At 40.8% G+C, this 24,394-nt stretch overlaps 2 protein-coding genes across 8 annotated transcripts in view; both read right to left on the bottom strand.

Moving 5' to 3' along the window:
• Positions 1–4,585: 4,585 nt before the first annotated feature.
• adprhl1 (ADP-ribosylhydrolase like 1) lies at positions 4,586–17,377 on the bottom strand. 2 transcript variants are annotated; one of them, XM_053676043.1, is made up of 8 exons: positions 16,042–17,377; positions 13,593–14,248; positions 11,888–12,052; positions 11,670–11,795; positions 10,050–10,190; positions 9,127–9,254; positions 6,927–7,059; positions 4,586–5,103 (listed from the first exon to the last, which is right to left on the bottom strand). In XM_053676043.1, exons 2-8 carry the CDS (start codon positions 13,804–13,806, stop codon positions 4,895–4,897), a joined length of 1,116 nt encoding a protein of 371 aa, XP_053532018.1. In that variant the 5' UTR covers positions 13,807–14,248; positions 16,042–17,377; the 3' UTR covers positions 4,586–4,894. The 2 variants fall into 2 exon arrangements, with proteins under 2 accessions (XP_053532018.1, XP_017312806.1); XM_017457317.3 differs by having other exon boundaries at positions 13,593–17,053; positions 17,173–17,377.
• The window catches only part of dcun1d2b (DCN1, defective in cullin neddylation 1, domain containing 2b), a 31,729-nt gene continuing 23,294 nt past the window's right edge, over positions 15,960–24,394 (bottom strand). For all 6 annotated transcript variants that reach the window (XM_047151179.2, XM_017457321.3, XM_017457320.3 and 3 more), the window contains exons 2-7: positions 23,772–23,988; positions 20,959–21,127; positions 20,743–20,873; positions 18,989–19,071; positions 18,577–18,673; positions 15,960–17,695 (exon numbers count right to left, since the gene is read on the bottom strand). In XM_047151179.2, the coding sequence (XP_047007135.1) occupies positions 17,616–17,695; positions 18,577–18,673; positions 18,989–19,071; positions 20,743–20,873; positions 20,959–21,127; positions 23,772–23,946 (735 nt within the window). In that variant the 5' untranslated portion in view covers positions 23,947–23,988 and the 3' untranslated portion in view covers positions 15,960–17,615. The remainder of the gene's footprint in view (positions 17,696–18,576; positions 18,674–18,988; positions 19,072–20,742; positions 20,874–20,958; positions 21,128–23,771; positions 23,989–24,394) is intronic.

The raw sequence follows: 24,394 nt of genomic DNA, 5'->3' as shown, positions 1-24,394 counted from the left end.
AGAGAGACTGTACATTTCGAATGCATATATCTTCTAAATGTGAATTTTGTGGTTGTTTTGGTGCACACTAGCTTATAGATCAACTCAAGGCATGACGTGTTCATACTAAAAGCTACAAAACTTCCATTTTGACTTCATGGGGACTTTAAATACATGTTTTAGTGATGGATTGGATCAAGCAGCCAAAGCCCACAGCCTGGCATGACAGGAAACTTAACCTCTCAGATTTTATAAAGCCTATAAATTATTTTCGCTAGCTACATGATCTCATCTTTGAATTCATACCATTGTGGATTTGTAGGTTAAATAACTACATCTTTTCACTAACATTTGTATTTCTCCATTTCCACTTGTATGATGAGCCTGGTGTATGCACCCTGCTGTTCCAATCATGCTCTGTCCTCGTCCTCTTCTCTCTCATCCCTCTGCTGTTGTGGAAACAGGCTGAAAGTAGATTAGTGTCATATCCATTAGTCCAGACGACTGTATATCCCTCAATACGATCATTTCACGTCCAACATAAAGAGGAAAAGTGTATCTTTAGGGCTTTAGGAAGTGCTGAAGGATTTGAGGTGCGGAGTTTTCTGTAAATATTACAACTGAGGTGGTCTAGTGATCATAATGGGAACATCCAGCCACCTGCTTGATGCTGGTAATCTGACAAGAATTTCTCTACAATACTTAAGATCTTAGGTAACGCTTAACAATCGACTGTTAGGTGTAAATTCTTCATGGCCTTTTGGAATTTAACACTTTAGTGGGGGGAAAAAAAAACCCATTTCTAATATTTCATGGTTCACACAAGTCTGACAAAATGTATTCCTGGAGATAAGCCTTATCAGATTAACTGGGATCCGGGTCAGTTTCCAGGAAACAGATGAAGTCTTTTCCTAGACTAAAATAGGATTCATCTGTGACAAAACACCAAACCGTTGTTTGTTTTTGTCAATCATTTTATTCTGAAAATCAATAAGTTCATATTTAAATATAACGTATATAATATAAAGAATATAAATAAGCCATAATATGATCATAAATAAACCATAATACACCGAATAACAAGCTATTTAAGCAATAATACAGCATGCAAATTCCACTGAGTTGTGCAGTAGACACACCTTTGTTTATTGTGTGTGTGTGTGTGTGTGTGTGTGTGTGTTCATCTATTAACTGAGGTACTTTAACATGTTTTTATGGAGCTTGTTACCATAGTTATTCAGTAATTCTGAATGCTAATGAACTACATGTAGGTCAATTTCTGAATTAAATCTAAAATCTAGTTTTTCTAGTTTTAATACTGCTTTGTATTTGGATGTTTATGAAATGACTGTACTCAACTGAGTAAACCTGGAAGATCAAATCCTACTTTTTCTTTTTTTTTTGAAACAAACTAAATTACACACTCAGTTCCACTGGTGAGAAAAGTGCTTGATATTTATTCTGCCCACCGTGATACATCTACGTATATCCTCCACTGACACACTCTCTCATTGCACATGATGTTTTCTACACCTCCATTCTCCCAGTAATTAGGATAAGTAGGATTATCCCACACCACACAACTACTAGATATACGTGTAGGCCTGTGTGTAGAGCTTTGGACAGAAAGGTGCTGGTACAGTAACTTGACCAGGATTGTGGAGTTAGTATTTAATAAACAGCTTCACAGCCGTGACGTATAGGACAAGTTCTGTCCACCGACTCCTACAAACCTTGATTGGAAAGCAAATGAACTGATGTTAAAAGTTTGTACCGAATCTCGCATTCATTTTCGGTTAGCATTTTATTCTGATCAGGATCTCGGTGAATCCGCAGTCAGTCCTGGGAACACTGGGAGTGAGGCAGGAATGCACACACACACACATGTTCACACACACGTATTCACACCGAGGTGCAATTCATTTGAGCCAATCCACATACTGGCATGTTTTTGAGAGGTAGGTGGAAACCCTCCAGGGAGACACAGGGAGAACATACAGAGAACTCCACACAGACCAGAACCTCACTCAGGACCCTGGAGCTATACGGCAAAAATTTAAATCTCCTTTTTGTTGTCAAATAATTGAAATATATTTTTAAATTATTTAATACAACACATTTTTTTGTTTGCTGGTGTTTTGCTAATAAACCTATATACCGTAATACACATAGTGTATCATAGAAATATAATACTGAAGTACTGTGACATGATATTTTAGTCAAACCTGTATATCCCCCTCCCTTAGTCATTCTGTCACCCACAATCTGTATTCATGAATAATAAACTGATGCAAAGTGCGGTATTGTGAGGATTATTTCAGCATGCATTTAATACACATATATAGGTCAAAAGCAAAGCATTTACAGCGTAGTCCCTTTTTAGTTTTCCTCACGTAGTTACACCTTCTCCTAGCACAGAGTGTTGTAGAGAATAATCCATGGTTAAAACATGGATCACATGGGTAAATCAGTTTCTCTCGAAATTGTGCTGATTTGAAATACCGGCAGATTTTGAGCTCAGTGACATCATGCTATTTCCAATTCACTGTTACCGACATGCTATTGAAAATGACAGGGTTAGGATTTATTATCTTGCTGTGGGAAAACTGGGCCAGGTGTGTTTCAACAAACAGTTCTCTCGTTAATCGCATAAAGAACAAACAGACTGAGGTATAGAGGCTTAACCTTGAGGATTTAAATATATATATATATATATATATATATAGTATATATCTATAATGACACGTAAATCATAAAGAAATGTTTTAATCAACAGTGACGGACTTATATCTGCTACAGACAATGATGTACGTAAACAATAGCTTCTTTTTTCTTTTTTTCCCTTTGAAGAGTAATACCACTCCCTTGTGAACCGGGTGTGTTGCTCATGTTACAGAACCTCCCACTGGAATTTCCATTACCTCACTTTATTTACTGTGCATAATTAAATACAATAGCTGGAGTCAAAGCTCTAAAGTGCGTTTCATTGTTAAGGATTTGTGTTAGAAACACATGGGCAGGTGGAGCAGGGTGCTTACGGTGCGCTCCACAAATATCAGGACAGTGAAGTTTAACGTTTAATGTTTTGCAGGAGTATACATGGTCACCGTGTGAAAAGCTCTGCTTCCCCTGTATATCTTTGACTGCATTCATTCATGTCCAGTATGTATGGATAATATGTATATATGTATATATACTCAGCAAAAAAAAGAAACATCCCTTTTTCAGGAGACTATAATTTCAAGATAATTTTGTAAAACCTAAATAAGCTTTACAAATCTTTATTGGAAAGGGTTTAAACAATGTTTTTCGCGCTTGTTCAGTGAAGCATAAACGATTATTGCGCATGCACCTGTGGAACAGTCCTTAAGACAGGAACAGTTACAATAACTTAGGACACTAAATTAGCTACATCACTCTCCTCTCCTCTCCACCAATAGCTGGAGTGTGGTGGGCGTTCTGGTGCACTATGGTTGCCGTCTCATCATCCAGGTGGATGCTACACACTGGTGGTGATTGAGGAGATTTCCCCCATACCCAGACTTTGAGTGTCTAGAAAAGCGCTTCATAAATGTTACTAAATAACTAACTAACTAAATAGACCTTTCTAGTGTCTCTGAAAAACAGTAGAAGATGCCTAGGGTTCTATGCCATAGGCCTGCTCATGGAGGCATGAGGACTGCAGATGTGTCCAGAGCGATAAACTGCAATGTCTGTAACGTAAGACGCCTAAGACGGCGCTACAGGGAGACAGGAAGGACAGCTGATCGTCCTCGCAGTGGAAAATTACATGTGACCGTGTGTCCCCTCAGACGCGATGGAGAACTTGCAGATGTCTTGGTGGAAGAGTGGAGGAACGTCTCACAGCAAGAACTGACAAATCTGCTGCAGTCCATGAGGATGAGATGCACTGTAGTACTTAAAGCAGCTGGAGGACACCACATACTGACTGTTACTTTTAATATTGAACCCAGAATCTCTCGGATCACTTTTGAACGTTCCAAGACTGGCTGTTTAAGTGTCCTGCCATTTATTGCTATGTTGGTCTTTGGTACAGTGACTCCTTCAGGCATTTCCTGTTCTGCTCTACATGAAATAAAAGAGTCCTTCTCAGAGGAGAGTCCTTCTCATCCTACTCAGAGATCCTCAATAGAGTTTCTGTAATAGTCTTCTTTGTACAGAGGCCTTCACATAGCAAAGGCAAGGCAGGAATGGGGATTTGGTTATTCTCTAAGAATCAAAGCCTCTGTTTTAAAGCTGCTTTGTGCATTCGAGATAAATAAGGGATAGGTTTATAGCAGGGACATAATAGGGCTAGAGGAGATTTAGATGATTTTTAGGGAATTTTTAGGTTTCACATCATCATTTTTGATGTTCAATTATTGCCCATAAGGACCTTAGTCTTCTCTGGGAAATCTTCAGAGATTGGTGGAATACAAATGATTTAAAAGCATTACATTGCACAAATGCCCAAGAACATTACATCATATCATGTAGTGTAAAAGGTCAGAAGTTTAAACAAGTACTAGAATACTATTTGTTTAGTTTAATGCTACTGCAATTAGGAATATGGTTTTGTTTTTGTTTTTTTTAAATCAAATTCAGGTCTGTTTAAAATCTTTTAATGTACATAATATACAAGCACCAGAACATGCACACGTGCAGTACTTTTTACTATAATTTGATCAAAGATCATGAATTGGCAAAGCTCCTGGCCAAACTACATAAAGGTTACTTGGGGCAAACAATCATAAGGGTTTTCTTTTGCAAGTTACACATAATTTGTCATTAAAACTGCAATAATATAGATCAATTAATTTGCATATATTCCTAGAAAGAGCAATCCTTCTGGTGGTGGTGTCAGAGAGAATAAACTGCTGAGAACAGGTACAGGAGGGGAGTGTAGCTGTGCTGCTTAGGAACCGTGTGAACTCCCTGCGTGAACAAGGAGCTGAGGAGCAGAGTGTTTCTTCTCTGTAGCTGCCATTTGGTACAGTTTGGCTCCAAGCTCTTCTAGTTTCTCCCTCTTGTCCAGGTCTTGGTAGAGTCCTGAAGGCACTTGGTTCAGTCCATAAAGTAGCCCATAGAGACAGCCAGCAATCAGACCTGTAGCACTGCTCTCCCCTAGAACAGTGCAATCATTAATGTTAGTGTTAAGATGTCTATACTTCTATACTATCTTTACGTCTACAGCACACGGTGCTGCTTGAAAGTTTGTGAACCCTTTAGAATTTTCTATATTTCTGCATATTTATGACCCAAAACATCTTCAGATTTTCACACAAGTCCTAAAAGAGTACACAATTAAACAAATGAGACAAAAAACATGTTATACTTAGTCATTTATTTATTGAGGAAAATGATCCACTATTACATATCTGTGAGTGGCAAAAGTATGTCAATATCTAGGATAAGTAGTTAAATTTGAAGGTGAAATAAGAGTCAGGTGTTTTCAATCAATGAGATGACAATCGGGTGTGAGTGAGCGCTGTGTTTTATTTAAAGAACAGGAATCTATCAGAGTCTGATCTTCACAACTCATGTTTGTGGAAGTGTATCACGGCACAAACAAAGGAGATTTCTGAGGACCTCAGAAAAAGAGTTGTTGATGCTCATCAGGCTGGAAAAGTTTAAAAAACCATCTCTTAAGAGTTTGGACTCCACCAATGCACAGTCAGACAGATTGTGTAGAAATGGAGGGAATTTAAGATCATTGTTCCCTCCCCAGGAGTGTTTGACCAACAAATATCACTCTAAGAGCAAGACGTGTAATAGTCCGCGAGGTCACAAAGGAACCCAGGGTAACTTCTAAACAACTGAAGGCCTCTCTCACATTGGCAAATGTTAATGTTTACGAGTCCACCATCAGGAGAACACTGAACAACAATGTTGTGCAGGGTTCCAAGGAAAAAAACACTGCTCTCCAAAAAGAACACTGGTGCTGTCTGCAGTTTGCTAACAATCATGTAGACAAGCCAGAAGGCTGTTGGAAAAAAGTTTTGTGGATGGATGAAACCAAAACAGAATTTTTATTTAAATGAGAAGTGTTATGTTTAGAGAAAGGAAAACACTGCTTTCCAGCATAAGAACCTTATCCCATCTGGGAAACATGGTGCATCTGGACAAGGACGACTTTCCATCAATGATGGAACAATACATTTTGAATAATACCAGCAAATTGTCAAGAATATCAGGAAAATGTCAGGACATCCGTTCATGAACTGAATCTCAAGAGAAAGTGGGTCATGCAGCAAGACAACGGCCCTAAACACACAAGTCGTTCTACCAAAGAATGTTTAAAGAAGAATAAAGTTAATGTTTTGGAACGGTCGAGTCAAAGTCCTGACCTTAATCCAATAGAAATGTTGTGGAAGGACCTGAAGCAAGCAGTTCATGTGAGGAAACCCACCAACATCCCAGAGTTGAAGCCGTTCTTTACTGAAGAACGGGCTAAAATTCCTCCAAGCCGATGTGCAGGACTGATCAACACTTACCAGAAACTTTTAGTTTCTGCACAAGGGGGTCACACCAGATACTGAAAGCAAAGGTTCACATACTTTTGCCACTCACAGATATGTAATAGTGGATCATTTTCCTCAATAAATAAATGACCAAGTATTATATTTTTTGTCTCATTTGTTTAACTGGGTTCTCTTTATCTACTTTTAGGACCTTTGAAAAAATCTGATGTTGTTTTAGGTCATATTTGTGCTGACATGTAGAAAATATGTCTGCAAGCACCACTGTAATGCTGATGGTTTAACTAATTTACTACACAAATCATCTAATAATGTTTACATTGACATAAAAATGATCACAGGATGGAATTTGTGCTGATCTTATATCAGTGTTGTCATTTGGGCCCAAAACAACAAATGTGCATAATTATATTATGTACACTTTTTTTTTGTAATTAATTTGGTTTTGGGTTAATATTGACACTTCACCTCCGTGAAACATGGCCCGTTTGCACAGCTCGCCCCAGTCTGAGCCTGCAGCTAGCAGAGCATCATAGGCAATCATGGGTGCATCGTGGCCCCTATGTCCTCCTCTGCCTTCTGAGCTCCAGCTCTTGTACACCTGAGAGAGAGCATACTGTAAGTACCGTTAGTGACAACTAATGATATGACGACTATTTTTAATGCTGGTGATTTTGCTGACAGTAGATAAGCTACTTGGGTATAAACAAAGATAAAGTCTAATTTATATTCCAGTTGACTGTGTCAATGGGCATCACAGCTACATTAGAAATGTATTTAGTTAGTTCGAATGGTTAGTTAGCTTGTCCATTCATTCATTCATCTTCAGTAAGCGTCACCGTGGATTCGGAGCCTATCCCGGGAACAATGAGCCCCAAGTGGGAATACGCCCTGGATTGACCTAGGGAGAGACTGAAGTTTCATCCACCTGGCATGCAGTACTCTCCATGCAGACTTGGGGAGAACGTGCGAAACTCCACACAGACAGTAACCTGAGCTCAGGATCAAACCGAGTCTCTTGGAGCTAAAAGGCAGCAACACTACCTGCTGCACCACCACACCCTAGTTTGTTCTTTATTTTCGCAATCATTCATATTCATCCCCAATCATATTTAGATGTCTTCCTTAAACTTTAAATAAATCACCTGTGTTTGTTTAATGTTTAAAGTGATACATTGTCATAGACAAACTTACATACTGTACATAGCTGGGTTAGAACATCTACCTTTGTGCTTCCAGAACTGTAATTACTGTGTACAATTACTGATCACTACTGGTATGTCCAGCTTTTTGTTTGCTAGTGGCTTTGCCCATGGGTGTGTGTGTGTGTCTATAAAAAGGCTTTTCGTTACCAAGGTGTCATACAAGAAACATCTCACGATGGGTTTCTACCTTTACAACCTTATTGTTGTGAAGCATATTGATGGAACTGGACAGATGTATTTCTAAACCTCTGAATCCACCAGTAAGCACCATTGGGGCCATTATCCGCAGCATCACTCCGTCATCAACCGGCCACGTGCAGGAGCTCCTCGCAAGATTTTTGACCAGGGAGTCAAAAGAATAGTCAGAGGAGTAGCCCAAGAGCCAAGGACCACTGGGAAAGATCTCCAGAAACACTTGGAGGCAGCAGATACCATCGTCACAGAGAAAACAATAGGCAATGCACTCCACTGCTCACGCTCACCCCACAAGACTCCATTACTAGAGAAAAGGCATGTCCAAGCTTGATTAAAGTTTGCTACAACTCATTTGGACAAGCCTATGAAATACTGGGAGAGTGTAGCCTGGTCAGACGAGAGCAGAATTGAACTTTTTGGCTGTCATACTACACACCATGTTTGGAGAAGAAATGGCACTGCACATCACCCTAAAAACTCTACACCAACAGTGAAGTGTGGAGGTGAAGCATCATGGTGTGGGGCTGTTTTTCATCACATGGTACTGGCAGACTTCATATAACTGAAGGAACGATGAATGGAGCCCTTTACCGGGAGGTTCTTGAGAGGAATCTGCTGCCATCCACCAGGATGATGAAGATGAGACGTGGGTGGGGCTTCCAGCAGGACAACGATCCAAAGCATACAGTAAAGGAAACTCTCGATTGGTTTCAGAGAAAAAAAATCAAGGTGTCAGAACGGCCCAGTCGATCACCTGACTCGAATCCAATTGAACAAGATTTAAAGACAATATGTTTAGAAGGAAGTGTCTTGAAGCTATCATTACAAACAAAGACTTCTCCATTAAGTATTAAATAAATTTAAGTTAATGTGTTCAATACTTCTTTCCTGTCATTCTGCTTTATTACACATAACTTCATTTATGGACGTCAATGTTGTGAATTCTTTATTTTTCCAGATTTCTTGAGTTAATACTGATGTCTGGTGAAAATTCCATGTGCATAACCTCATTGGAAATATATTTACTGACAAAAATGTTGACGTGTTCAATACTTATTTCCCCCCACTGTGTATTATATTTACTACATTAAACTGGATAGATAGGGACAGGACAAAATCTCAAAGACCAACCTAACCCATTCCGTTCCACCCATTTGTCCCTACCAACTTCTAGTCCAAACCTATGCATGTAGATTCTACAATAAATGTTGGACAACAACATAAAATTTAAGCAAATTAAGATGCAATTAAAAATATTTCGTTCTAACCTTATCTGTCTCATCTGCGTCATATGACTGAGGAAAAAGAGGCTTGTTCTGTCCCTCCTCCTCAATCTCTCTCTCCTGCAAATAGAACTGCCACTTGGCTTCAAAGTAAAACCATTTTTCCTGGTATTCTGTAAACAGAAATGATTCACAGAGTGAGCAGGGTTTAGGAAAGTTGCTCTGATTCTATTACATGCTTAAACCTGGAAGCATTAAGGTAACCTTAAGGATTACACGCTGTCGATAAAATACCAAGTCAAGTCCGATTACCCTGCAGTCCTTTCCGCAGACCTCTAATGTTCATACACTCCTACACAAGCCACTTTAATAGGAACACCTGTATCCCTGTTCATTCACGCAGTTCTCCAATCAGCCAATCATGTGGCAGCACCTGCACAAAATCATGCAGATACACGTTAAGAGATGCAGTCAACGTTCACATCAAACATCAGAAAGGGGGGAGATGTACTGTAAGCTCAGTAACTTTGACTGGAGCATGGTTGAGGCTGGATTGAGTATTTCAGAAAGTGCTGATCTCTTGGGATTTTCATGCACCACAATCTATGGAGTTGATGCGAAAACAAAGAAATGCCCAACGGGCGGCAGATCCGCAGGTGGAATGCCTCGTCAGGTCAGAGGACAATGTCGACACTGATTCAAGCTCAAACTCAAATCAATTATCTTTACAACTGTGTTGAGAAGAAAAGCATCTCAGAACACACGACACGCCGAACCTCGAGGCAGACTGGCTCCAATAGCAGACCACATCGTGTACAGGCGTTCCTATTAAGGTGGCCAGGTGTTCTGAAAGACTTCTTGACAAAACGTATGCACATCCATACATAATGAGCTGCCTAACTTAAAGTTCATACATTGTGTGTCCTTTTATTACATGCATTGTCACACATTGTTCTTAGGTTCCTAACCTGCCATGTGGCGTATAGTCTTCCTGCAGTAATCTTCAGCCTTGGGTATCACCTTCATGAGATCACGGCCCCAGCTCACCACCGGCTTGCCTTGGACTGCATACGAGGCAAACAGGGCAGTACAAAGAGATCCCAAAAAGCCTGCACACGAAACAAGAGTCTTAGCATCCATGCCAGTCCTGTTCTAACGAGCCCTCATGAATGACTCTCTAAGTGTATATCACCTACTTTCTGATATTTCTTTCTGATTTTCATCTGATGTTTTATTCACATGAATTTGTGTCATTGTAGTAATAGAAGAAAAATGTGAATTTTTTTTTGAATGGTAGCAAATAGTTTAATAAAATCCCAACATGACACTAAAACACCCAGTCATTAATGACTGTACATTAATGATCATTAATGATTGCTGCCTGTATAGTTAGTTAGTTACGGTTACATTTATATAGCGCTGTTCTAGACACTCAAAGCGCTTTACATAGTATTGGGGGGGATCTCCTCAACCACCACTAGTGTGTAGCATCTACCTGGATGATGTGACGGTAGCCATAGTGCGACAGAACACCCACCATACACCAGCGTTAGTGGAGAGGAGAGAGTGATGTAGCCAATTCTGGGATGGGGATTATTACGGGGCCGTGATAGAGAAGGGCCAATGGGGGAATTTCGCCAGGACACCAGGGTTATACCCCTACTCTTTTACTACAAGTGTACTGGGATTTTTAATGACCATAGAGAGTCAGGACCTCGGGTTAACATTTTTTTTTTTTTGAGTTTCCCAAAAAATTGCTTCGAACAACACTGATATTTAAATGTACATCAACAGGACATCTATCCATCCATCTATTTTCTGTACCGCTTATTCTACACAGGGTCGCAGGGAGCCTGGAGCCTATCCCAAGGAACTCGAGGCAGGGGAAAACCCAACGCAGGGCACAGTATCACACACATTCACACACTATGGCACGGAATTTGGAAATGCCAATCAGCCTATAATACATGTCTTTGGACTGGAGGAGGAAACTGGAGAACCCGGAGGAAACCCCAAAGCACGGGGAGAACATGCAAGCTCCGCACACACAGAGAAGAAGCGGGATTCGACCCCCCGACCCCAGATGTGTGACGCAAACATGCTCTTAGCCACCGTGGCCCCCACGGGACTTCTACAATCTTCTAAAGCAAAAATCACGTGTAGAGATCCAGGTTTTTAAAAATAAAATCAAAAAATGTCTGGAACAGACATTGCTTAGTAATAAACAGAGCATAAGAGGTAAGATGGCATTTTGCAACATCTGCTGAAGTTTGTGAGGTTTTCATCACAATCCAGAAAATGTTAATAAAATATCTTTAAATCTCTGGTCTGTGTTGCATCCCACCAATCAGGAAGCATCTAGCCTTGCCTGTCAATCACACTTCTGGTGTATTCAGAAAGCTCTCCATCTTGCTCTGGCATCGAGGCGTTCTAGCCTAGGCAGCTTGTATGCATGTGTTTTGGGGGCGTGGCTTTAAAGGGAACACTGAAGACCTTTGATAATGAATGACTGGACCATACCATTGGAAGTTGTTTTCTTTGCTATTGAGGATTCTATGACTTGCTGTGGCATGAGGACCACGTGATACCTATGGGGTGGTTGTGGGTCATCCGGCCTATTTCGATGCTCACTTCCACCAGGTTTTCAAGTCTTTCAGACTGCCAGTAGCGCATGCCCACACACATAGACTTCGTGGCGGCTCCAAAACCAGAACCTGTCAGCATTGGTAAATACACATATTGTCACGTCAGATGATGATAATAAATACAAACCAGGACTGGATCACTGCTATGGATGAAGGAGTACCTTTTTCATTAAACGGCGTGTGCCAGGCCAGCAGGAAGTTGTTGGGTTTGAGGTGGGCACAAGATTCTACTGTGCTGGGGTCAGGAGTTCGGCCTTGAAGGGACACCATGGCTGCCACAAAGAGCCGCACAACCTCTCTGTACAAGTCTTCCAGACACCAGAAATCTCGGCAAAACAACACGATGCAGCATAGTCAGTTATACAGTTTGTGACATTTTCCCCACTTTTTGCTAAATGATGTCACACATCAGAACAGTGAACATCTCTGTATGTGGTATGATCATGCTTGGCATTCCAGGCAACTGACCAGCAGTGTGTCAGGCTAAATTTAACTGTGTGTATGAAACAGTTGGGTAGGGATACTTTCCGGACGTTAGTGGGGCTCAACAGTAGCCACACACCCTCTATTCCATCTGTCCACATCCCTAAAACAGAGCTCATATTTAACTCCAGCAGGCTTAGGGATTCCCTTAGTGGCTGCTGATGTAAACTGCTGTGGATGTGATTATTATTGGGTTCTAATTACATAAGACATTATTAAGGGCTTATTATGTAGGTAACCTCCTGCCCTTAACCATACTCGGTGCAAAGAAGAGTACGGTTTGACTGTGAGTTTGAGCCTACTGGTTTTCCTCAGTAGTACTGAAATTTGAATAAACAGGGACCTAATCCCGGAGTTTGTCCTCTTTCCTGTTAGATAAACCACAGCACACTTGGAATGACCCACTGACGATACTAGTCCAGTGGCCAGTGAGTATCACGTTTAAGTTCTATTCTCAGCTCGGTGGCCGAAGTAGGCGTCGTATGATTATGATTATGGATTCAGACTTGAGGGTTTTAAGGTATTAAAGATGGCAGGGTTATCTTTAACTTAAGTTACGCATTGCTGCATACAGATGTACGGATGAAACAAGCGGACAAATTCAAATTCCATTCTCGTATTGGTAAGAGGGTGATAACAGGGAGCAGGGTGTGTGAATATCAACTGTTTATGAGATCAAATGTCTGCCCGAGTCAGGATAACGATGGGTTATGTGACGTGGAAAGACTACGCTGAGACTTGCTATATGTGGGAAATCTAGAGAAACAATCCCAGACTCTATCGATGATCTCCAACAAACCATACACATTTACTATTAAGCAACTTACTTCCTTCTTCCGAAAATTAAAATCAAGCGGTTTCCCTAATCCTAATACTAAGAAAGGATCGGCACGTGAATTTTCTCATTTAAAAGTGATGAAATATCAAGGCCAGATTTAAAATGCATTAGTATGAACATGAAACGAAATCCTCAAACCACATCACTGTAGCTCCTGTTGAAAAGTGTACAAGAACAAACTACAAACAATAAATTCTCCATTGGGAAACGTTTATTGCTAAAAGCAAAGGCAATACAGAAGCTAAAGTCAGATTAAACCTGTCAAGTGTCGTTAGTGTGAAATGTAACAGCCGGCAGATCTAGGCAAATCATTCTGTCTGAACATGAAGGATAGTATTCCTCGTCTATAACGTTTTAACCCTGAATTTTTAATCCTGGTTTATTATTGAGATATTCATCATAAAACATGTTACTTAGTAACGACTACACAAGTCCAGTGAAACTATTAGTAAAAAAAGATACGTAGTTATGAGATATGTTCCTTAATATACCCTGAAAATCAAGTTTTCTTTCTACTTTCAATTTGACCTTTCTAGCATCCTTACCTGTAACAAGAGCCTCCGCTGTGGTCATGTGCATCAGAGCTCCATCACTCAAAGGCCAGTTTTCTGGATCCAGTTTAAGGGCTGCCAGTCCCCCAAGAGCCGCGAGCTCTTTCTGTATCTGAGACCCTGATGTGCAGCCTTCCCAGCGGCCTTTGCGGTATCCCAGGGAGTCTCCTACCGCACCCAGGAGCATTGCAGCCTGGAATTTCTCCATCAGACACTTTTATTCAAACCCAAACCATCTACAAAAAATATCTTCAGGCCCAAGTAGTAGCTGGTGTTCTTGGCTAGATGTTTGACGGGACCCTACGGGAGACTTTTCTGTGCCTTAGCTCATTGGTTTAGTAATGTTTCAGATTGGGCTTCACTACCTCAGTGTCCAAAAGCTCTACAGAGAACGGCTTGACCAAAAACCTGCAAATACCCTCTCCTCTGTCCCCTCCCAGTCACTCTTCCTTATCACCAGGGCCATATTCATCTCTCTCTCTCTCTCACACACACACAGCAGGCTCTTATCACCAAGCCTTCTTTGTGTTGCTGTGATCAGGTGTCTCCTAAAAAGGCAATCCCCGTGGCACCATAGCGAGAGTCCAGAATCCAGCAGCTGGTCCAGGATCAGAGATAAATCCCCTCCCAAAGCCAGATAAGAATGGAGTCTTAGTAAAGAGACACAAAAGGCATCACACTACATACAGTGCCTTAAATATGTACGCAAATATGTACCGACCCCCCCCCTCCTTCAACTTTTCCACATTTTGCAGCCTGGAACTGAAATTCAAATTGAAAACAGCCCATAATATTGGGGGAAAAATCAATATAGTTTGCACGATTATTTACGAAGTTGTGATTACGTAAATATTCCCTCCCATTGAGGCGACGATTTAATTCAATTTCACCTCCCAACAGGACAATTACCCTAAGCGCATTGGAAACGCAACGCTGGATTGATTCAAAACGAACAACCTGAACGTGTTAGAACGGCCGAGTGCGAGTCGAGACATCAATCTGATGGAGAATATGTGGCAAGACTTAAAAACTGCTGTTCACCAACGGTCTCAATCCAATCTGACAGAGCTTGAGCAATTTTGGCAAAAAGAATGACCAAAAATATCTGGATCCAAATGTGCTAATTCCCAATTCCAAAAAGACTTCATTACAGCCACATTTGCTGTTGTACCAAGTAATGAATAGAAATAAAAACTTATGCAACCAACAAATGTCTACTTTTTTTTTTTTTTTTTTGCTTGTGTCACGGTAAAAAACTATTTTGCAGCTATAAATGTTAGATTTTTTTGCCCCATTCTGCCAATCCCCACCCACCTCCCCAATCATATGAGAGCCACCAACCAGCGATGGTGTACACCATCATAGGCGATATAAACACGTGAATCCATCCCAGTGTATCTTTTCAATCTGGTCACAGGCCAACGAAACCTACTCAGAGGAAAGCACTATCTGCCCTCTTCCACATACACAAGCTCATTAACACTGGCCAATCATGGGTGTCTATCATCACGATTCGAACTCGCTTTTTTGTTGCGCCACTTGAGAGCCCTCGTTAGACATATTTTGTAAATCAAAAGGTAAAAATACACAATAAAGTCCATTACAATGGAAAACCCAGCACAAAAAGTGGAAAAAAATGAAAGAAGGGTGAATACTCATGCAAGGCAGCGTACATAATCGGAAACGAGCGTGACACAATGCTACATTTACCTTCATGTGGGCATATCAGTTCCTCCAGGATTTCACAACTGTAGAAATCACGCAATATTCGGAGGGGCTTGCGATTTTCCGCAGATTTGGGCCGAGACGAGTCGTGTGACGTGATCGCAACGAGTATTCATCCGAAGCCCCCTTCGATTCACGTGCGCAGAACATGAGTACAGCTAAACGATCTCATTTAGCAACGAACATCACTGCGAAAGAGCGTGCAGAACAGTTTTGCGCTATTGCAATTTCACCAGTTTAAGTAGTTTTCCGAAAGAAAAAAAAAAGGGGGGGGAAAAAAGCGCACAAGTTGCATTGGAAGTTGCATTTCTGAAAAAATGGCGCAGCAAAATCAAGCAAAAAGGGGGGGGGGGGGGAAACAAAAAAAAACCCTCCTTGAACTCCTGTATGGACTGGCATACAACCGATACGATCTGAGATCGTTGAATTTATTACTGGTTCTCATGAAGAAAATCAGAGCAACCGACCATGAAAACCCAGAGCCAAACTGAACACCAGGATATAAACGGATAACATTACTAAAAATAAAAATTAGTCATAGTTTTGGTCATTTTTGTTAAAAACATGCTTTATTTAACACCCTCTTTCCTCCACAGTCAAACAAACTGGTTTGGATTCGACGATGGAGATTTGCCATTTGTTTTTTTTTGTTTTTTTCCTTAAATAAACTTTATTTACATATGCAATAATACTGATTTGACGAGCTGAACTCGACTACCTGGGACTCGACGCTCGGAAACACTCTGCACAGCGTACCGCATGAGGAGAATGCTGCCTTCCTCGTGATGGAAATAAACGTGACATCAAAATGGACGTCTGTTGTGACAAACAAATGAGGCAAACCAGAACACCATAGCACCTTGTCCATAACTCTGGAAGAAATCTAACCTAAAACAAAGACAATCTAAAAGGAACAAATCAGAAACATATACACTTTAGTATGCGCACAAAACCATGTCACGTTATTAACGGAAAATCTCACTCTCACTCTAGGTTAGTGTTTTTAACTCTTTAAGTCTAAAGGAATCCATTTCTAAATGATCACATTTTCTGCATTTTGATGTTACGCAGTTCGAAAGGCGCGTATTCCGAAATAAAAGGATCACAACGGTCGTTTCAAACAAAAACACATTCAAATGAAACGGAAACAAAATGTAAAAACCAACTTAAAGCCCGATCTTAGATCTTGAAACAGCACGATCATTCTCAATTCATTCAGATACTCTCTCGCCACATTAATAAAGTGTATGCAGCAATATTTCGGTACGTTTTCCACAACACGTCTGTAGATATGTAACAGTATGAAGTCTGCTGGTGTTCTGAGCATCACCGCATGTTTTCTCACTTCACGATCGTGAATTTTGGACCTTCTCACGGCTTTGCGAGTTCATCACGACAACATGGGACTTCGATTAGAGATCTCCTAAAGTTGTATAAACGTGATTGTAACAGTGCTCGATAAAACAGCAGGACCTGTATGTGGTGTTGCTTAATGAAAATGGATCCTGTGTGTGTGTGTGTGTGTGTGTGTGTGTGTCCCACCCCCCGCGTTTAAAACATAGCAGCTACAAATAACACAGCCATCATCCTCATCATCCTCATCCTCATCGTCCCATTTCAGATGCTACTCCAAGCGATTGCTTCAATGTGCAGACTGGATGGTGGATGTAAAAGGCTCATGTTTCGAATTTTCTGAACGTCTTTCCATCAGCTGCTGTTATGGGAATATTCTGAAGAGGGATAGCGATGATAACATAATAAAATAAAATAAAGAGGCAGCCAAACACACACCTTTACAAGGTGTCCAAAAATAAATCCCATCCTCCTGCATCGTTTCCATCTTTCTTACAATATATCAGTTTCCAGTAGGGTTCCAAAACTGGTGAATGAAAACAGATGGCACTTCCTCGCTCCTCCACGTCACTCTCGCCCCCTGGTGGTGATGCGCATGATGAACGCCGACTCGTCCCTGGTGCGGTGTGTTCAGCTCCGAATTGTACTGCACTCATCTCATGTTTGCTAGCACGGACTCACATATTTAAAGTCTCTTGCATTTTCTTTGTTTTCTATTTAAATAATTATTTTATATATATATACACACACACACACACACATTATATATATATATATATATATATATATATATATATACACACACACACACACACACACACACATACATACATATATATACATATATATATATAAAATGTCTAAACAGAGAGAGAGAGAGAGAGAGAGAGAGAGAGAGAGAGAGAGATGCCACGTCCCTCTCCAAGAGGAAGGTGGTGATTATACATTTTTGCGCTTGCCTGCCGTAACGATTGGCCGAGCAAACTCCACAAAGTCATCTATGAGGACCGGCCACGCCCCTGAAAAGAGAGAGAGAGAGAGATCATATTGATATCAATTGTATTCTTTGGAATATTTCGGGGGGGAAACCCCCACATTTACACAATTTTACCTTTACCCATAATGCAGTTGATCAGCAGAGACATGTTCAGGTTTTCAATTTTTATTTCAGTACCGGAATTAAGAAAAAACTTAAAACTGCAAGTTTACTAATAAATATATTATATATTATATTATATATATATGGTGCTGGCCTGAATGAGCTATTTCACATAAGATGTTTACATGTGAATTAAATACTGAATTTACATAAATGAACCAGTTCAGAAGTTTACATCCCCTTGATTCTTAATCCTGCGTGTCGTTACCTGGATGATCAGTGATTGTTTTTATGTTTTGTGAGAGTTCTTCACGAGTCCCTTGTTTTGTCCTGAGCAGTTAAACTGCCCACTGTTCTTCAGAAAAACCCTCCAGGTCCTGCACATTCTTTGCTTTTCCAGCATCTTCTTGAGATTTGACTCCTTATACGGGGTTTATATCATGTTCAGATCCATCTTTTCACACTGAGGACAACTGAAGGACTCGTACACGACTATTACAAAAGGTGCAAACGTTCACTGATTCTCAAGAAGGGGGGCGGGGTTTTGGGGGTGAAAACTTTGGAACAGGATCATGAGTGCAAATTGTTATTATTTTGTTTAAAAGATCTCTTTTTTTTCCCATATAGTACTAGTACAGCCCTTCAGAAGCTACTTACATGTTCACGTTTCCCAGAAGACAACATTGGACTGCATTAATTGTGTAAGTACCGTACTTGACTGAACTACTCCCTGATAGATGTGCTTTACTTCAATTTGTTTGGCAAACAAGTCTTTATATGTATATAAATGCCCCGGCTCACCTTCCTCATCATAGTTCGACATATCGTCGGCAATCATGTTTCCAAAGTCTAACAGAAGATTCCATGTGTCTTTTGGGATAGAGCGCTTGTGATGCTCCTTCAAAGAACAGAAAAATATAACAATATTAATAGCAGTCATGTCAGCCACGTTAAACAGCTTCGGTTAATATCTAACCCATCGGTGTTCTTGTATACCTTATATACCGTGTATGTTCTTGTATGGCTGTTTTCCAGAGCATGCGCTATTAAAGATAGCTTGTGTACGGCTTGTATAATCAGCCGCATTCTTTTGAATATTATTAGTAATACTTGAGCATATATTTTTGTCACTTTACTAGCATATAGCTATTGAAACGCTTATAATCTGTTCTGTTTTTGACACTGTTTTTTTGAGAACTCCTTGTCTGCTTACCAGCAGGAACGTGTTCCAGAGGTCCAGAAACTTGAAGCGGCCCGTCAGAACCAGGTTCCAGTAGGCCACAGCCATCTCTAAGTCTGAGCAGCAGACGGGATAGGGAGACGAAAGTGACGTGCAAGAGAAAAAGATAAAGAGAGAAGATAAAGAGAGTTTACAGAGAGTGATCAATCAGACAATGGCCTACTGTGAAGTACTAATAAGGACGTGCAGGTCACTGCAAACTGATGAGCTGCACCCTTGTGTCTACGCCAGGAAACACCAGGAATCCCACATTAGGGAACACCCATCTCTGGAGAAACATTCACGTCAACTGAATTCAATTATATTCGTGTAGCGCTTTTAGCAATGGACATTGTCACAAAGCAGCTTTACAGAAATATATAAATTCCAGATATACGTTATAAACGTATCCCTGATGAGCAAGCCAGAGGCAAATGGTGGCAAGGAAACAGTTCCCGAGACGATATGAGGAAGAAACCTGGAGAGGAACCAGACGCAAAAGGGATCCTCATCTGGGTGACACCAGTAGTGTGATTATAAATCATTTCACTGATTTAACTGTATATTTTACCAAAACTATTGGAACAGCAAGGCCAACAATTCAGTTGTTTTTGCTGTAGACTGATTTGGGTTTGAGATCAAGAGATGAATATGAGAAGAAAGTTTAGAATTTCCACCGTTATTTCCTGGTATCTATATGTAGATGTGTTAAACGACATAGAACATTTTGTATCAGACAACCCAATTTGTAAGCGAGCGAAAAATATTGGAACATGTGACTGACGGGTGTTTCTTGTTACCCAGCTGTGTCCTGTTAGATTGATTGTTTGAACAATCAATAGCTCTGAACATCTACTCTTGGTTTTAGGCTTCAGTTTCACCTGTGAAGACTGCATATGTTGTTAAAAAGGATAAACCAACATGAAGATCAGAGAGCTGTGTATGGGAGAAAAGCAAGCCACTTTGAAGCTGAGGAAAGAGGGAAAATCAATCATTTTGCATAGCCAATACAACAATTTTGGAGTGTCCTGAAAAAGAAAAGAAACCACTGGTGTACTGAACAACAGACACCGAATAGGACGGCCAATTAAAACAACAACAGCTGATAACAGATACATTGTGAGAGCTGTGAAGAAAAACCCAAAAACAACAGTGACATCAACGACCTCCACGGGGCAGGGGTGAAGGCATCACAATCCACCGTTCGAAGACTTCGGGAGCAGAAATATACCGGCCGTACCACAAGATACAAACCCACTCATCAGCCGTAAGAATCAGAAAGCCAGAATGGAATTCGGAAAGAAACATAGAGATGAGCCACAAAATTTCTGGGACTATCTACTATCTAAGAGATGGAAAGGCCAAAGCGTGGAGAAAGAAAGGATCTGCTCATGATCCAAAACACTATGGTTGAAAATGCAAGTTCAATTAATAAACTTCAACATTATTAATTGTTCTTCAGCGTTTTCAACACGGAATCGAAGTAAATATTTGTTCTTAAATGAAAAAGTAACATGAGTGAGTTTTTTATTTTTATCAAATACCTTACTTAACTAGCATCCTTTACGATACTAAAGACATTCTGATGATTTTCGAACTCATTTTTTAACTCAATAATTTACTCTATAATTAGAATGTTGCATGCATGACTCATGGAGGTGTCAAAGAAGGTTTCAGGCATGAGATATTAAATGGATTCGCACAATATTTTGAAACCGGATTGTACACGTGACGAGTGTGACACTTACCTAAGCCTTTCTGGCCTGGATTCTTGGCAAAATTGAAAGTAAACTGGTAGAAATCCTTAAACTTTCCAGAGTCCTTGAGCTCCTGTTCTAACCTGGGTAAGATGGACTTCAGTTTCTCAGGACTGTCACAGCTATGGAGACACAGCAGCATATGACTGTAAATGTAGGAACGTACATAGCGTTATAATGAGGATAGCGATGTTTTGACAGTCTTACCCCAGCTCTGACATGCCGTCCACGAACTCTTTCCGGCTAAATTCACACTGCGTCGCTGCCCGGAACTTCCAGGCCACCACCAGGATGCTCATGCTGGCCGGATCTAGAGTGAGGTCATCGCAGAACTGCTGGATCCCATCGATGCCGATTTTATTCTCATCCTGAGGGTCTGTGGGAGACATTTCAAAATGTCCATTAGTCATTATGAACATCATGGAGACATATACAAGTGCATCTCAAAACTATTGGAGTATCGTGGAAAAGTTCGGGTTTTTTTCTGTAATTTATTTCAAAAAGTCGAACTTTCATATATTGTAGATTCATTACACATAAAGTGAAATATTTCAAGCCTTATTTTGTGTTAATCTTTATGATTACGGCTCATGGAAATCAAAAATCCAGTATCTCAAAATATTAGAATAAAGAATTTATAATACAGAAAAGTCGACCTTCTGAAAAGTATGTTAATTTATGCACTGATACTCGGTCAGGGTTTTAATCCTTTTGCATGAATTACTGCATCAGTGCGGCGTGGCATGGAGGCGATCAGCGTGTGGCACTGCTGAGGTGTTCTGGAAGCCCAGGTTGCTTTGATAGCGGTCTTCAGATCGTCTGTATTGTCGGGTCTGGTGTCTCTCGTAGATTCTCTACGGGGTTCGGGTCAGACGAGTCGGCCGGACAATCAAGCACAGTAACACCACGGTCAGCAAACCAGTTACTAGTAGTTTTGGCACTGTGGGCAGGTGCTGAGTCCTGCTGAAAAGTAAATCAGCATCTCTATAAAGCTCGTCAGCAGATGGAAGCATGAAGTTCTCTAAAATCTCCTGGTAGACGCTGCATCGACTCTCGACTTGAGAAAACACAGTGGACCAACAGCAGCAGATGACATGGCAACCCAAATCATCACTGACTGTGGAAACTTCACACTGGACTTCAAGCAGCTTGGATTCTGTTCCTCTCCACTCTTCCTCCAGACTCTGGAACCTTGATTTCTAAATAAAATACAACATTTACTTCCATCTTCCCCGTGATTGTGGTTGTGTGTTCTGAACCAGACTGAGAGATTAAAGCCTCAGGAAACCTTTGCAGGTGTTTTGAGTTAATTAGCCGATTAGAGCTCTTCTCAGGTCGATATTTCTGTTTTATAAATTCTTTATTCAGTATTGAGAGATACTGGATTTTTGATTTCCATGACCTGTAAGCCGTAATCATGAAGTTTAAAACAAAAAAAGTCTTGAAATATTTCACTTTATCTGTAGTTAATCTACAATATGTGAAAGTTCCACTTTTTTAATTAAATTATGGGGAAAAAAATGAAGATTTCCACGATATTCTAATTTTTTGAGATGCACCTGTATACTGCCTGGCCAAAAAAAAAAAGGTCTCTGTTTTGGTTTTAAATAAGCAAATTCTTAAGAGCCTATGATTGGATCGTTATGGCAGTGATTAATACGTTTCAGCTGACAACAATTCTTTTAACCCTAACTGACGCAGTGTGTCGCTTCTCGTTTCTTAAACAACCATGTCATCAGAAGGCGTATCCCGTGGTCAGGGAAAACATGTTACTGTTTCAGAAAGGACAGAGTATTGGCCTGAATCAAGCAAAGAAAACTAAGGAGATTGCTGAAATCCCTGGAATCGGGTTAAGAACTGCACAACGCGTTATTAAAACCTGGAAGGAGAGCGTGAACTGTCCAATCTGAGAAAGAAACGTGGTTGGGAAAAAAAAATGAATGTTCAAAATTGAACAATCGTGATCGGAGATCTTTAAAACGCTTGGTGAAGTCACATGGTAACAAAAGAATCGACAGTAGAGCTCACGGCTATGATTAATAGTGAAAGTGAGGGCATTTCCACACGCGCAATGCGACGAGAACGTACAGGATTGGGACTGAACTGCTGTGTGACCTGATCAGTGTGAGGATAATCAGATAAAAATGATTTCAGTGTGTTAGGGAGCATAAAGATTGGACCGTGGAGCAATGGGAAAAGGTCATGTGGTCCAGGTTTATCCTTCTCCAAAGCAATGGGTGTGTCAGGGTAAGAAGGGAAGCCTACTGTACAAGCCTCTGGAGGAAGTGTTATGATCTGGGGTTGCTTCAGTCGCTCAGGTCGAGGCTCAGCAACATTACACGGCAATAAAACGAACTCCGAGTACCTGAATGAACCGAATGACCAGGTTATCTCCATCACTGGTTTTCTTCTTCCCTGATGGGACAGGATGACAATACCAAGATTCATCAGGCTCAGATTGTGGAAGCCTGAGATATCACTTTCACATTTAAGGTCCTGACCTTAACCCCAGTGAAAGTCTTTGGGACGTGCTGGAGAAGAGGACTTTTACTGAGTGGTTCGACTCGAACGTCCTCAACACGAGATCTCGGCCAAAAACGAACACGACTCTGGATGTAAATAAACGCCGTCACGTTGCACAAAGTCGTCGAAACTATGCCGTGACGACTGCGTGCTGTAATCGAAGCTGGCGCAAAGAAATTTCACCGCGTGCGACTTTTTTTTTTGTGTGTGTACATTTCAGTGACATGAGCATTGGCTAATACCTAGGAGTGTATAGGAGTTTATCCCGCATTCACCTCAGGGAGTTACGATAACTGGTTGGAAACTCTTGACTTGACCATGTGTGATGTCACATTATAAACAAACATAACCAAAATAAATAGCAGCGTGCATTTTTATCTACAAACAGATTTTTGATTTCCGAGTTTGAGGTCCAAGCAGGATCTCCGATCCTTTGTCGGCCGTGATTCTGATGTGAAGACAACAAACCGAGGACCGGACATGATCTCCTGCTTTACCTTTGTACCGGTTATAAAGCTGCTCCAGCTTCTTGCGGTCCACTGTGGTTTTCATGGATTCTTTATAGTAGAGGTCTGGGTTCTGGAAGTAGTTGTCTGTTGCCACTTCTAGTTTCCAGTCATTCTGTGTGAGGCAGTAGACGGCTGTCCTCTCGCCGGCCTGGGTGAAGGACATGAACTGACGGACCTTCTCTTTCTGTGATGACTTCAGCTTATGCTGTGGGACACACACACACACACACACACACACACAGGACTGATTAGTCACATTTCTACAGTGTAATAAACACCCGAGAGGTAGCCTGGGTGAGGGATTCCCACTGATTCTCCAATGTCGAAATGCTGACTGATGCTTTTATGTCACGTCACATCACGTCAGAAACACTGTAACCACTTATGGAAACATGGAATTTTATAAAAAGATCAGAATTGCCGATTTGGGGACCGACGGATTGATCAGCGTTTTCAAAATTCAGGAAATCCAGTACAAAAATGCAAAGCTTACGTATATTCACAGTTGTGCCCAAAAGTTTGTATACCCCTTGTAGAATCCGCTGAATCTTAATACTGTTAACAAAATAAGACGGATGATAAAAATCCCGGTTTTTATTTAGTTCTGTCCT

This window comes from Ictalurus punctatus, chromosome 26 (genome assembly GCF_001660625.3).
Source record: "Ictalurus punctatus breed USDA103 chromosome 26, Coco_2.0, whole genome shotgun sequence".
Classification (NCBI taxonomy): domain Eukaryota; kingdom Metazoa; phylum Chordata; class Actinopteri; order Siluriformes; family Ictaluridae; genus Ictalurus; species Ictalurus punctatus.
The sequence above is the reverse complement of the archived record's forward strand: the minus strand, read 5'-3'. Positions and strand labels throughout refer to the sequence as shown.